Source organism: Miniopterus natalensis, chromosome 7 (genome assembly GCF_054644295.1).
Source record: "Miniopterus natalensis isolate mMinNat1 chromosome 7, mMinNat1.hap1, whole genome shotgun sequence".
In the NCBI taxonomy this organism is placed as follows: Eukaryota; Metazoa; Chordata; class Mammalia; order Chiroptera; family Miniopteridae; genus Miniopterus; species Miniopterus natalensis.
This window is the reverse complement of record NC_142087.1, coordinates 21,565,963-21,578,500: the sequence shown is the minus strand read 5'-3', so window position 1 is coordinate 21,578,500 and position 12,538 is coordinate 21,565,963. Positions and strand designations below refer to the sequence as shown.

Sequence of the window (12,538 nt, the reverse complement as noted above, 5' to 3'; positions counted from 1 at the left end):
GAGGCATAGGGGAAGGGGAAGACAGGGGCAGAGGCCCCAACATGAGCAGAAGAATGGAGATTTGGAAAAAAGAAATTAAGTTTGCTATAGCTGAAGGAGGGAAAAGTGATACAAGATGAGGCTGCAGAGGTAGCCAACCCAGAGAGCTTGGTCCTCATCCTGGGAGCCCTGGGGAAATCCTGAAGGACTGCAGAGGTGCACAAGGCTGGACCTATAATATTAAGGGATTATGCCAACTGAAGTGTTGACATCAGGTGGAGAACCAGCCACAGCAGATGCAAGGAAGCCAGTCAGGGGGCTGCTGCAGTTGTCCATGTGTCCAGGGGAGGCAGGAGGATGGACTGGTTGGTGGCACAGAAGGGGACTGGCTAAGATGTGAGCATCAAAAGAGATGCTCAATTAAAGGTTAACTGGTATCAGAAGTAGGAAGGAGAGGAAAGGTGATGCTTTCTACACCAAGTTTCCTTTCAAAGAGAAATACTTAGCACAGCTCTTTTTCAAAAGAGGGCTGCATTAGCATCATCTTGTCTTCCCTCTGTGCAGTACTGATCTCACGACACGGAAGCCCGGCTTTCATCCTGCTGGTGGTCACTGAAGCCCCATGAGGCAAGTAAAGGTTTCTCCTTGTTTGGGGTTGTACAGTTAAATAAACTACGTCCAAGGCAAATGACAAACTGAGAAAAATCATTTGCAACATATACAACATACAAAGCATTAATATCCTTAAAAAGTTTTCACATGCCAATAAAAATATGAACTTTAAACTAGAAATACTACAACAAACTGAAGTTTGCAAATATCATATCAGGATGGTCACTGCACCATAGTTTACCACAGTAAAAATAAAATATCAGACGCAATCTAAATGTCCAACTAATAAATTAGACAATGATCACTTATACTACGCAGTCATTAAAATGGTGATGTGGACCCCGAATGGCCAAAACAATCTTGAGAAACCATAACTAAGTCAGAAAACTCATACTTCCTAATTTCAAAACTTACTACAAAGCTATGGTAATGAAAATAGTGTGGTAATGGAATAAAAACAAACATATACTAATGGAATAGAACAGAGAAACCAAAAATAAAGCCTCATGTTTATGATCAAATGATTTTTGATAAGGGTGCCAAGACTATTCAACAGGCTTTGAAACAAATGATGCTGAGACAGCTGGATATTCACCTATAAAAGAATGAAACTAGACCCTTACCTTAAATCATATATAAATATTAACTCAAAATGGATCAAAAACCTAAATGTAAGAACTAAGTCTATAAAACTCTTAGAAGAAAAATAGGAAGAAGCTTCATGACATTGGATTCAGCAATGATTTCTGAGCTATGACATCAAAGCCACAGGCAACGAAAGAATAGACAAACTGACTACACCAAAATTAAAAACATCTGTGTGTCAAAGGACACTATCAAAAGAAAAGGCAGTCCACAGAATGAGAGAAATACTTGCAAATCATGTATCTCACAAGAGATTAATATACAGACTATATAAAGAACTCCTACAACTCAAAAACAAACAAATAAAAACAACAACAAACAACTCAGTTAAAAAATGGGCAAAGGACATAAATAGGCATTTCTCCAAAGATATACAAATGGGCAAGCAGAACATGAAAAGATGTTCAACATCACTACTTGTTAGGGAAATGCAAATCAAACTCACAATGAGATACCACTTCACATCTATTAGGATAGCTATAATCAAAATAGCAGAAAATAAATGTTGGCAAGGTTATGGGGAAAAGGAACCCTCAGGCACTGTTTGTGAGACTATAAAACGGTGTAGTGGCTGTGAAAAACAGTATGGCAGGTCTTCAAAAAAATTAAACACAGAATTACCAAATGATCCAACAATTCCACTTTTAGGTGAGGTATGTACCCAAAGAACTGAAAGCAGGGACTCAAGCAGATAGCTGTACATCAATGTCCACAGCAGCACTATTCACAATAGTCCAAGGTGGAAACAACCCGCCTACCCAACTACTTCACTGACAGATGAATGGATAAACAAAATGTGATGTATATTATTATATTTACAATCACAGAATGCCGAATGACAGTAATACATTCTGAGAAACGTGTCCTTAGGTGATGCTGTCATTGTGCAAGCATCACAGTGTACTTACACAAACCTATACGGCATAGCCTACTGCTATAACTAATCGTGCTTTACCTTTATATGACTGGCAGCACAATAGGTTTGTTTACACCAGCATCACTACAAACAAGTGAGTAATGTGTTACACTCAGACGTTAGGATGGCTATGACATCACTAGGCAATAGGAATTTTTCAGCTCCATTAGAATCTTACTGGACCATCATCATATGTGTGGTCCATTGTTGATCAAATGTCATTATGTGGTGCATCACTATGTATTTATATGTTAAATATATGTATTTACTTATTTACTTACTAGTGGTTACCAAATATATATATATAACACACATATATGTATTAGTAGAATAGTGGCTGCCAGGGAAAGGGGGAAGGAGTAATGAGTAATTATCATTTAATGCAGTGGTGGGGAATGTCCGGCCCACAGGCCATACTGGCCTACAAAATCATCTGGTTTGGCCCCGCCAAGGCAACTGCAGGTGGGACTCGAAATTCAGTAAATCTAGGAGCTTTTTTCGTAGCTAATTTTTAAGTTGATAATTTTGTATGGCCCACAAATGATGTTATAAATATCCAAATTGCCCTTGGCAGAAGAAAGTTTTCCCACCCCTGGCTTAATGGGTAAAGAATTTCAGTTTAGAATGACGAGAAAGTTCTGGAGATGGACGGTGGTGATGGTTGTACAATGTGGACGTACTTAACACAACTATAGTATATACTTGAAAGAGTTAAAATGCTCAATTTTATGTACAGTTTAACACAATAAAAAAAGTTTTTTAAAATGGTGATGTACGTGTTTTAAAGAACTACTATATTATGTAAGGTGGAAAAATAGGTTATAAAATTGTACATTAAGATTACTTTTCTGTTTAAAAACAAACTTCTTACCCACATGAGCCCAAGAAAGGCTTTGATTTTCATCTTGGGGCTAGAACTATGTTCCCTATCTGTGAAGGAGGGTGGGAAACTGAGTATTTAGCTTTCTTCACTCAGTTGGAGAGGAGGGCTAGTTGATGGACCAAGCCACTGACACACCAGGGATGGGTGTCTTGAAACCCACTCTGTTCCTTTTCCTTTTGTATCAGTTAGAAATCAAGACTAGCATATCTTCTTGGGTACAAAGAGTGCTACAAAGAATGCAAGCTCCCATGACTTTTCTCAAGATTTATACTACTACTACTAAGCGAAAAACAACAGAAAGTATCGCCTAATACAATGTTGTTTGGACTAAAAATTCCATTTGTTCAAGGCTTTCAATTTGAGTAAACTTAATGTCTGCCTACTGATTAGCTATGCCAGGTGAACACTTAAGATCAAGCATGCCTTCAACAGGAGGGTACGTAACACCATTCCTTTCCTAAACAGATGTTTGCAGTAGCATAATCCAATTCACAGTGGTCCAGCACTGTCCTCTGAGGATTAACACGGGGCTGACTATATTTGTACCACAGAGAGTGCTATGAAATGCTGACTTAATAAAAAAGTTAAAAACACAACAATGATAGACCAGTGGACTGGTAGTCAGAAGAGCTGGATCTGAGGTCAGGTTCTGCCCCTTGCCACCTCAATACTCTGTCATTCAACATGTCACTGAATCTGTGTATCAGGCTCTGGGCTAAGTACTGGGAGGAGAAGGGAAGAAGAAAATGCCAAATATACAAGAACACTTGTCCTCAGTGACAAGACCTTTTATTTGGGCAAGCCCCTTCATCTTGCAGATCTTCAGCTTCTTCACCTATAACTCAAAGTTACCATTCTCAAAGTGTGATTAGGAAATAGGGTAGGATGTTTCAACCTCTGTGCCCTTGACGTTCTGGGCCACAAAAGGCCTTGGGGGGTGGGGTGGGGGTGGGGGTGGGGTGGGGTGGGGTGTGTGTGTGTGTGTGTGTGTGTGTGTGTGTGTGTGTGTGGTGGGGGGGGGTCCCGTGCACTGTAGGATATTTAGTAACATCCCTAGCCTCTACCCACTAAATGCCAGTAGTTCCCAGGCCACCACTCCGACCTCAGTTATGACAACCAAGACTGTCTACAGACATTACTAAATGTCCCCTGGGGCAAAATTCACCCCAGCTGAGAACCTCTGAAGTTGGGTGACATATATGAAAACATTTAAAAAAGCACAAAGCTCCAAGTCAGTATTAATGTAAATCCATTTATAAGATTACTTCTAAAAAAAACCCTTTAGAAATTTACGTTTCCCTAGGAATGTTTTCTTTTCTATTTTCATATATTTTGCCTACCATAAAAAACCCTTCAGGACTTTTAGGTTAATTTTCTTTACCCAAACAAAGTATCTTCATTGGAATGCATTTTTTAAATGTATCACTTTGCTAACATGACAGTCAGAGTCAAACATAATTGTCATTTCTACAAAGCAGACATTTTATCCAAAATCAAAGTACTCTGTGCCTACCTTTTAAGGACAAGGGACTGGATCTTGTGAATTCTGAATTTGATGGCCTGTGCTGTTTACGAACTTCCAAGTACTCCTTAACTCTTGAATTAATGGTTTCTTTTAACAGTAAACAGACTTCCTATAGTAAATTAAAAAATTAGAGATAACATTCTAATTAATGCAATGCAAAAAAAGTCAACATCATGCACATTAAAAAGTCAACAGTGAACATTTCATTTTGTTTGCTTTTTTAATTACTTATGAATGCTGAAAGGAATGTCTTATGTGCTCAACAGATAACACTGCAGATGCAAATTTGCTACTGAGGTTTGTTGGCTCTGTGATCTGAGAAATTCATTAAATTTCCCTCTGCCTCAATTACACATTTCTAAAAAGAAGATAAAAACACCTCAGTGTAAAGATTAGAGAGCCAGCCCTGGCCAGTGTGGCATAGCTGGTTGGAGAGTTGTCCCATGCACCAAAAGGTTGAAGGTTTGATCCCTGGTCAGGGTGTGTAAGGGAGGCAACCTATTGATGTATCTCCCTCACATGGATGTTCCTCTCTCTCTCTTCCCCTCCCCCCTTCCTCTCTCTCTAAAATCAATAATAAATTAAAAAAATTAGAGTGCCAAGGTGATGAAATCAGTGAGGTAAAGATGGTTTCTGTATAAATATCAATCAGCTGTATTGTGACAGCAAGAGCCCCAGGGAAGTGCCCACTGTGGCCAGGCAGGAGACTGTGGACAAAGAAAGGAGCCAGGAGCCAGGGCATATTCAGAGGGAATCCTGACACCAACGCAGTCAAAGGGGGCAGCCCCCACGGCTTCCTATGGGGATAAATACAAGGCATAGTGTCACCAGATCCTCCAATTTGTTCAAGAGGAACCAGAAACTGATATTTTATACAAAAATTTCCCATTTTTCAAATGTGGTTCAAAAAACTTAACATCTAAACACCACCATTCATTAGTTTCTGGCCTCAGGTTACAAATCTACTAAAAAAGGGAACAGCATTGAGTGATGAGTTGAACAGAGAACTGGAAATCAGTAATCTGACTTTCTTCCATACTCTTGTTGATGATACTGTATATACTCATTTGCTTTTGTGAAAACTGCACTATATTCACTACTAATGATGAAAATAATTTAACTTCTCATATTTCTCTAAAGTAGATGAATATTTATTAGGTAACAAAAACACATGGTTTTAATTCAGTATCATACCATACTACTAGCAAATTTCTGGAGCTATTGTTTTATGTATCAATGTTATTTATAAAAAGAAAAACAAAACTAAAAGTACAACCATGCACTGGGAAGATACTGTCCACGTTAGCTACACTAGCAGAAAAGTGTAACTTAATGTAGGAAAAGGAAAAAAACGCACACCAATCTACATTTCCTAGATTAAGAAGTGATGCATAGGACTGATAATTCTGGTTTAATTCCCAAAGACTCTGAAGGCGGCTGAGAGTTGCCAAGGTCATCTCAAACCTGTTTCACTGGTTTCTTGAAATGCCATCTCAGGCCCATCTCTTAGAATCCTTATAAATTAAAACAAGAACAAAGTCTTAAGCTGCTTCAAAGGGCAATGAGAGCCAAATTTTACTTTTACTGTAAACACATGTACTCCTCAAACAGTATAGAAAACACTAGATTTAACTCAAAATGTGAGTTTCTAGATAAAATGCAAAACTGGTCACCTCTCCTGCTTTCATTTTGCAGCCCAAAGATGCAGTGCCCTATGGAATACAGAGACACCAGTTTCCAGCTGAGTGCTTTGGCACTGTTCACACAACAGAAAGGCAGCCTGGCCTCCTACTGTTGTTTTAACAATTAAAGAATTTTGCTTCACATGCAGGGTTCAACTATGACTGAGCCTGAAAATATGTGAAAGACATACATGGAAATAGGATTGCTAAAATTTGGCCATAAATGCCCTATAAGGCTAGAACTAAAAATAGCACAACAAAAATACAGCGAAGGCCATACACATAAACTTTCTCCCTATAGTTACGGGGCTTTCCTTAGATGAGTCAGGTTTGACAAACAGAAGGTAGACCACATGCAATGTAGTCAAGATACCCTAGTAACTGACCACACCACACTCAGCAAAGCATTCTCTTCAGAACCAGAGCAATGCAAGAAAAGACAAAGTCCCAGCTAAAGTGGAGGGGCAGATGAGAAGACTAAGTTAAAATCAACGAGAAAAGAGAGAGACATACAGACTCTCTAGGCTAACAGGGCTCATGTTTGTTTTTTCAAGTTTACAAATGGAACAGTTTGGGTACACAGACTACTTGTGCTGGACTCAAAATAAACATATGTTTAATACATGTAATTAGTTTCTTTTTTTGAAAAGGAACTGTATATGCTTAAGACTTTTACTATATAAAGTGACTGTTAAAATGCAATCAAACTGATTGCTCGTGAAATCTCAATCATGAGATGATCTAATAATAAAAAAATGAAAGCACTGAGACACTGAACATAGGCTGAAGTCATATACTTTTCTTGACTAGCTTTTCTCTCTCCCATCCTCCTCCCTCCATGTCTGTCTGTCTGTCTCTCTCTCTCTACACACACACATAATTACCCCAGAGCAATTTTTAATGAAAGTGAACATATTTTAAAGAAATTTCAGGGAACTTCGCTTTGGGAGCAAAGCTCAGCTTGTTGGCATGACCTGCCGTCTTGCAGCTGCCACTGCAGCGAGCTCTGCAGGTCCAAGAGTACACTGAGCGTCTTTGCTAAGTCATGCTCTGCTGCCTGGATGTAGGACTAGGTGGAGCGGCACAGCTGCGTGTGGCACCCTGGAAAAATCTAGCCTCAAGATTTGGGTTGGAGGTGATTTGCATACTCATAGCTTTATTTCAAAGCCTTCCAAATAAACTGACTCTTGGCAAAACTGACTGAACAGCAACAGAAAGGTCTAAGGCCAAGGTGGTAAAGTCGGGAAAGAATGGAGGAAAATCTGGATTCTAGAATGCTGTTAATGTAAGTCAAGTCATATGCCTTTTGGGTGAGGTCACCTCAGGTGAGTACCAGTCACTCTGAGGGAATCGGACTGTTTGAATTGAATCATGGGACATGTGTTAGTAAGCCAAAGTTTGGAACTGTATGAAGGTGAGTTGCAGTAGGAGGTGCTGGCCTACTGTCTTGATGATAACAGTGCAGTTATTTACCTGAAGGATCAGTCCCATCATACAGAATCTTGTGCCTTCCCTTTGCCAGTTTTGGGCCACCAAGTGTCTTTTGTGAAATTATAAGCAAAGTCCTGATAATTTTATTACCTTTTGATTGAAAATGTTCTTTTAGGAAGACTTTTTTCTAGTAATTTCCAAAAGCTGATTGAAAAGTTATCACAGTAAAGGGGTGTGTGTGTGTGTGATTAGCACTAGTGTCTTCTCCATGCACAATCTTTTAATAAAATTTACTTTTATTTCTAGCTCTAAGAAGCTATTGCGACAAATGAATACCATAGACACACAAAGTGTATAATATTTTGAAAGTTACGTAAAAGTCATTGATTGCCTCTCTATCTCTGCACTCTACTAAGCAGGAATCTGAAGGAAGCAAAGCACATGATGAGACGTGATGCACCTTCTAACCCTCTACCAAGGCAGCACTTGGGTGGGAGAGTAGACATAGAGCCAAGAATGACACAGACAGCCTCTGGTGGAACCATTTCATTACAGATGAGGAGGCTGAGGCCCAGGAGGGATCAAACATCATGCTCCCAGTCAAACAGCTATTCACTTTACTGACTGACCACCCACTGGTGACTGAATGTGGTGAAAGAAGGAACGCTGTCAAACGTCTCTGCACTTGTTGTCACAAGCTCGTGCTAATAAAAGGACAGTGGAAGATAAAAGTGCACCAGACTGGGATTTCACACAGGTAGGAAAGAGCAGCCTGTGTGAGCCCCCACACCTGCTCCAGGTGCTGGTCTGTCCTTCACAACCAGTCAGATTAAAATCCCTGCTTACCTGGAATGGCACTTTAACTTCTTCTTGTAATTTAGAGTACACCTTCCCCCGAAACAAAGAGGTAGGAAATTTCTGGTTTACATAATAGAGGAACATATGAAATGTATGGATGTGTCAGTTTCTGAAGGAAAATAAAAAGTGGGTGTATGTCTGTTACTGGGAAGATAATGCCTATTTTTCCAAGGGTTAAAGATCACTCAGTATTTTTGCCCACTAATTAAAATGAAAGTTTGAAAGAGCTAATATTTCTCCTAGCAGTAGCTACTTGCATTTAGATAGTGAAAAGTTTTGTGGTACCTACCTCTTTGTTCTGTTCAGAAAACCAGCTGGTATCTTTGTTTGAACCTTGCGGCGATACGTGAAGATCCACCAGGACAGCAAAATCCCCGCACTGAAAAATAGTGATGGCAGAGTCAGCTCACGCCCAGCAAACAGTGAGAGAAAATCTCACAAATTCCTAAGTGGCTGCTCACGAAATGGCAACAAATTTTACTACTAGACACAAATGTTCATAGGGGACAGGGCTACAAGTCATATCAACTACTCTTTGCAAGTTTAATATTTATGGGTAGAAATGTTAAGGAGAAATACCATTTTAAATCAGGATAGAAAAGACAAAATATTTATCTCTGCGCCGCACCTTGAAGAGGGATGTCCAGGCATCCAGCGGCAGTTGGAAGACTATCAAACAGTGGAGAAGTAAAATAGGTCAGAACTAGGTAGGCTCCAGAAAAGAATGATTCTGTGGACAGTCAACAGAATTATTTCTCCTAGGTATAAAAGAACAAATTTATAAGCTACTGCATTTTTAGGTAGAAAAAAATATTGGCAAGGATTGGCTGGGACAACACATCTTAGAACAGAAACAGAAGCATGGACAAATGAAAAGAACCAAGGAGAGGAAGGCAGATGCTGAATGATAGTTATCAAAACCATATAAGTTTCATTCATTAGAATACACTATAAACTGTACAGGGCCTGCTTTATTTCTTATTCTATAGGCTAGTGCTGTATAGTACTCTTGAAAAAATGGAAATATTATATCTGCCCTGGTTTATAGGGTAGTCAATAGCCATACGTAGCTACTGAGAGCTTGAAATATGGCGACTGTGATCCAGAGGCTGAATTTTAAAATTTTATTTAGTTATAATGTAAACAGCACATGTGGCTAGCAGCTCTGTGGCATAGCTACAGACCCTATAAAAAGTTGTAGCCTTATAAATATTCAACCTTATGAGAAAAGAAATTTCTGAGACTCTTAGGATAACTGTAGAAGACCTAACTTAGAAAAGAATAGAAGACCAAGACTATAGGTTGAGGGTGGTCTAAGAGGCCCAGAGGATCTGTTTATGGCCCACATGAAAAAGTGACTTTTGCACCTATTTGGCTGAACAGTTTTTGTGTGTTTCATTTTATTTTCACTTTAAATTTTGTGCTATAATTCAATGGTGAAAAGAAAATACTTTCTTTTCTTGTTTTATTTCAGAGAAAGGAAGGGAGAGGGAGAGGGAGAGGGAGAGGGAGAGGGAGAGGGAGAGGGAGAGGGAGAGGGAGAGGGAGAGGGAGAGGGAGAGGGAGATAGAAACGTCAATGATGACAGAGTCATTGATCAGTTGCCTCCTGCACGCCCTTGACTGGGGATCAAGCCTGCAACCTGGGCATGTGCCCTGACCAGGATTCAAACCACGATCTCCTGGATCCTAGGTCAACTCTCAACTGCTGAGCCACGCCAGGCCAGGCTTCTTTTTCTTTTTAAAATATATCTTTATTGATTTCAGAAAGAGGAAGGGGGGGGAAGAGAAGCATCAATGATGAGAGAGTCGTCATTGATCGGCTGCTTCCTGCATGCCCCCGACTGGGGATCGAGCCCGCAACCCGGGCATGCGTCCTAACCGGGAATCGAACCACCATCTCCTGGATCCTAAGTCAATGCTGAACCACTGAGCCACACCTGGCTGCGCAAAGAAAGTATTTTCAACTAATGGTGTAAGAATACCAAATCTAAATATGAAAGAAAAAAAGAAACCTACCTCACGCTATACACAAAAATTAATTTGAGATGGATCACAGACCCAAACATAAGAACCAAACTTTCTTCCTGACTTTGGGATAGGAAAAGATTTCTTAGACAGGACCCCAAGAAATCACTAAAAATAGAAAACAAAATGGTTCAACTGGACTTTGTGAAATTTTAAAACTTCTGGCCATCAAAAGACACCACTAACAAAATGAATATGTATGTCATAGGCTGTGAGAAAATACTCATAAATACATATATCTGACTTAAAAGATGGGCATCCAAAATATGTGAAGAACTCCTACAAATCCAAAACAAACAAACAAACAAACAAAAAAATACAACCCAAACTTGAACAGACACTTCACAAATAAGATAAACAACTGGCTAATAAACACATGAAAAAAGTGTTCAACATCAGTCATCAGGCAAATGCAAATAAAAACCACCGAGAGATACCAAAATGACTACAATTAAAGACAAACCAAAAATTGGTGATGAGAAGCAACCCAAATCTCACACGTTGCTAACGGAAATGTAAAATGGCCAACAACTCTGGAAAACGGTTTGTCAGTTTTGTATAAACATACATTTATTTACTGACCAAGCCAGCAATTCCATCCCATGTATTCACCAAGAGAGATAAAACATATATGTACAAAAAAACTTGGAAGAAAATGCTCACAGAAGTTTTATTCATAATAGCCCACATGGAAGACAACCCAAGTCTACCTACAGGAGTATTCATTCAATGGATATATTCATTCATTCAACTAGACTATCGATACACTCAACATGGACTAATCTCTAAAATACTACACTAAGCAAAAGAGGCCAGGCTAAAACAATATATATTGTATGCTTCCATTTATATAAAGTTCTAGAACAGCAAAACTAAATCTATGGTCAAAACAATCAGAACAGTGATTGCCTTAAAATACATAAACACATAATAAAATACATTTTTTTTAAAAAAACAGTGACTGCCTACGAAGAAACTGACTGAGAATGGGCACACGAGAACTTCAGGTGGTGATGGGAATGTTAAATACCTTGACAGGATATGTGCTTAAGAGATCAGTTCCTTTCCTTGTATAGAAATAACACATCAATTATAAACAATTTTTAAAATGCTGAGTAACAATATGTTCATATTTGCTAACAGTTATTTAAAATATAAGTATTAAGTCCCTGAAAATGTGTGGATATTTTGGGGGAGACCAAAGTGACGTTCACTAAGTAATAAATCATGAGGTATGATGACAGATGATCTCCCCTGATGTCAAACGGTGCCGTGTGACTTACTGAACTGCAGTTTAGTATGCTGCAACAGGCATTCTATTTTAGTGAAAGAGAATCTTGAAATGGGATTAAGAAATGTCAATGGGTCACACTGTAAAGCCGAGTATCGTTTTGTGAAATTTCTGTATGAGTGTACTGAGTTATGATATAAAGCCTATTTCTTACTGTGGGTTGTGGTCAAAACTGTTTGAAAACCATACTCAAATATGTTATTTAAAAAATATTTCTTTACAACTGTTGATTACAAATTTAACCTTTAAGGAGTATGCTGCCACCAGGTGGAGGTCTTTTGCCACAACTACATGATCTTACCCAGGGGTTATTAACCTTTCACGTGCCACGGACCACTTTAGCAAGCTGTGAGGCTGATGAAATTTGTTCTGAATAATGTTTGTAAATACATGAAATACAATGAAAAGGATTCAGAAGAAAACCAATCTTACTCAGGTATGGTTATCCGAATTAAAAAAACAAAACAAATTTGTGGTATAGTAATGTATGTACTTGTTTAAGGCATTGATTCTTGTCACCTAGTGGTGGTTCTAGAAACTACTATAAACCCAAAGTAGTGATAAGCATAAATGATATATTCAAATATGTGCCACAACTATAATATGAAGAGAGAGATGATTTCTAATGGTGACAAATATTGCTAATACTACTGTGCTCTGAATACTTGATTCATAATAAAAAATACATT

At 38.8% G+C, this 12,538-nt stretch overlaps 1 protein-coding gene across 1 annotated transcript in view; it reads right to left on the bottom strand.

The window, feature by feature from the left end:
• The window catches only part of SLX4IP (SLX4 interacting protein), a 159,867-nt gene that overhangs the window by 57,215 nt on the left and 90,114 nt on the right, over positions 1–12,538 (bottom strand). Inside the window, exons 3-4 of the mRNA XM_016212022.2 lie at positions 8,821–8,910; positions 4,549–4,669 (exon numbers count right to left, since the gene is read on the bottom strand). Of these exons, the coding sequence (XP_016067508.1) occupies positions 4,549–4,669; positions 8,821–8,910 (211 nt within the window). The remainder of the gene's footprint in view (positions 1–4,548; positions 4,670–8,820; positions 8,911–12,538) is intronic.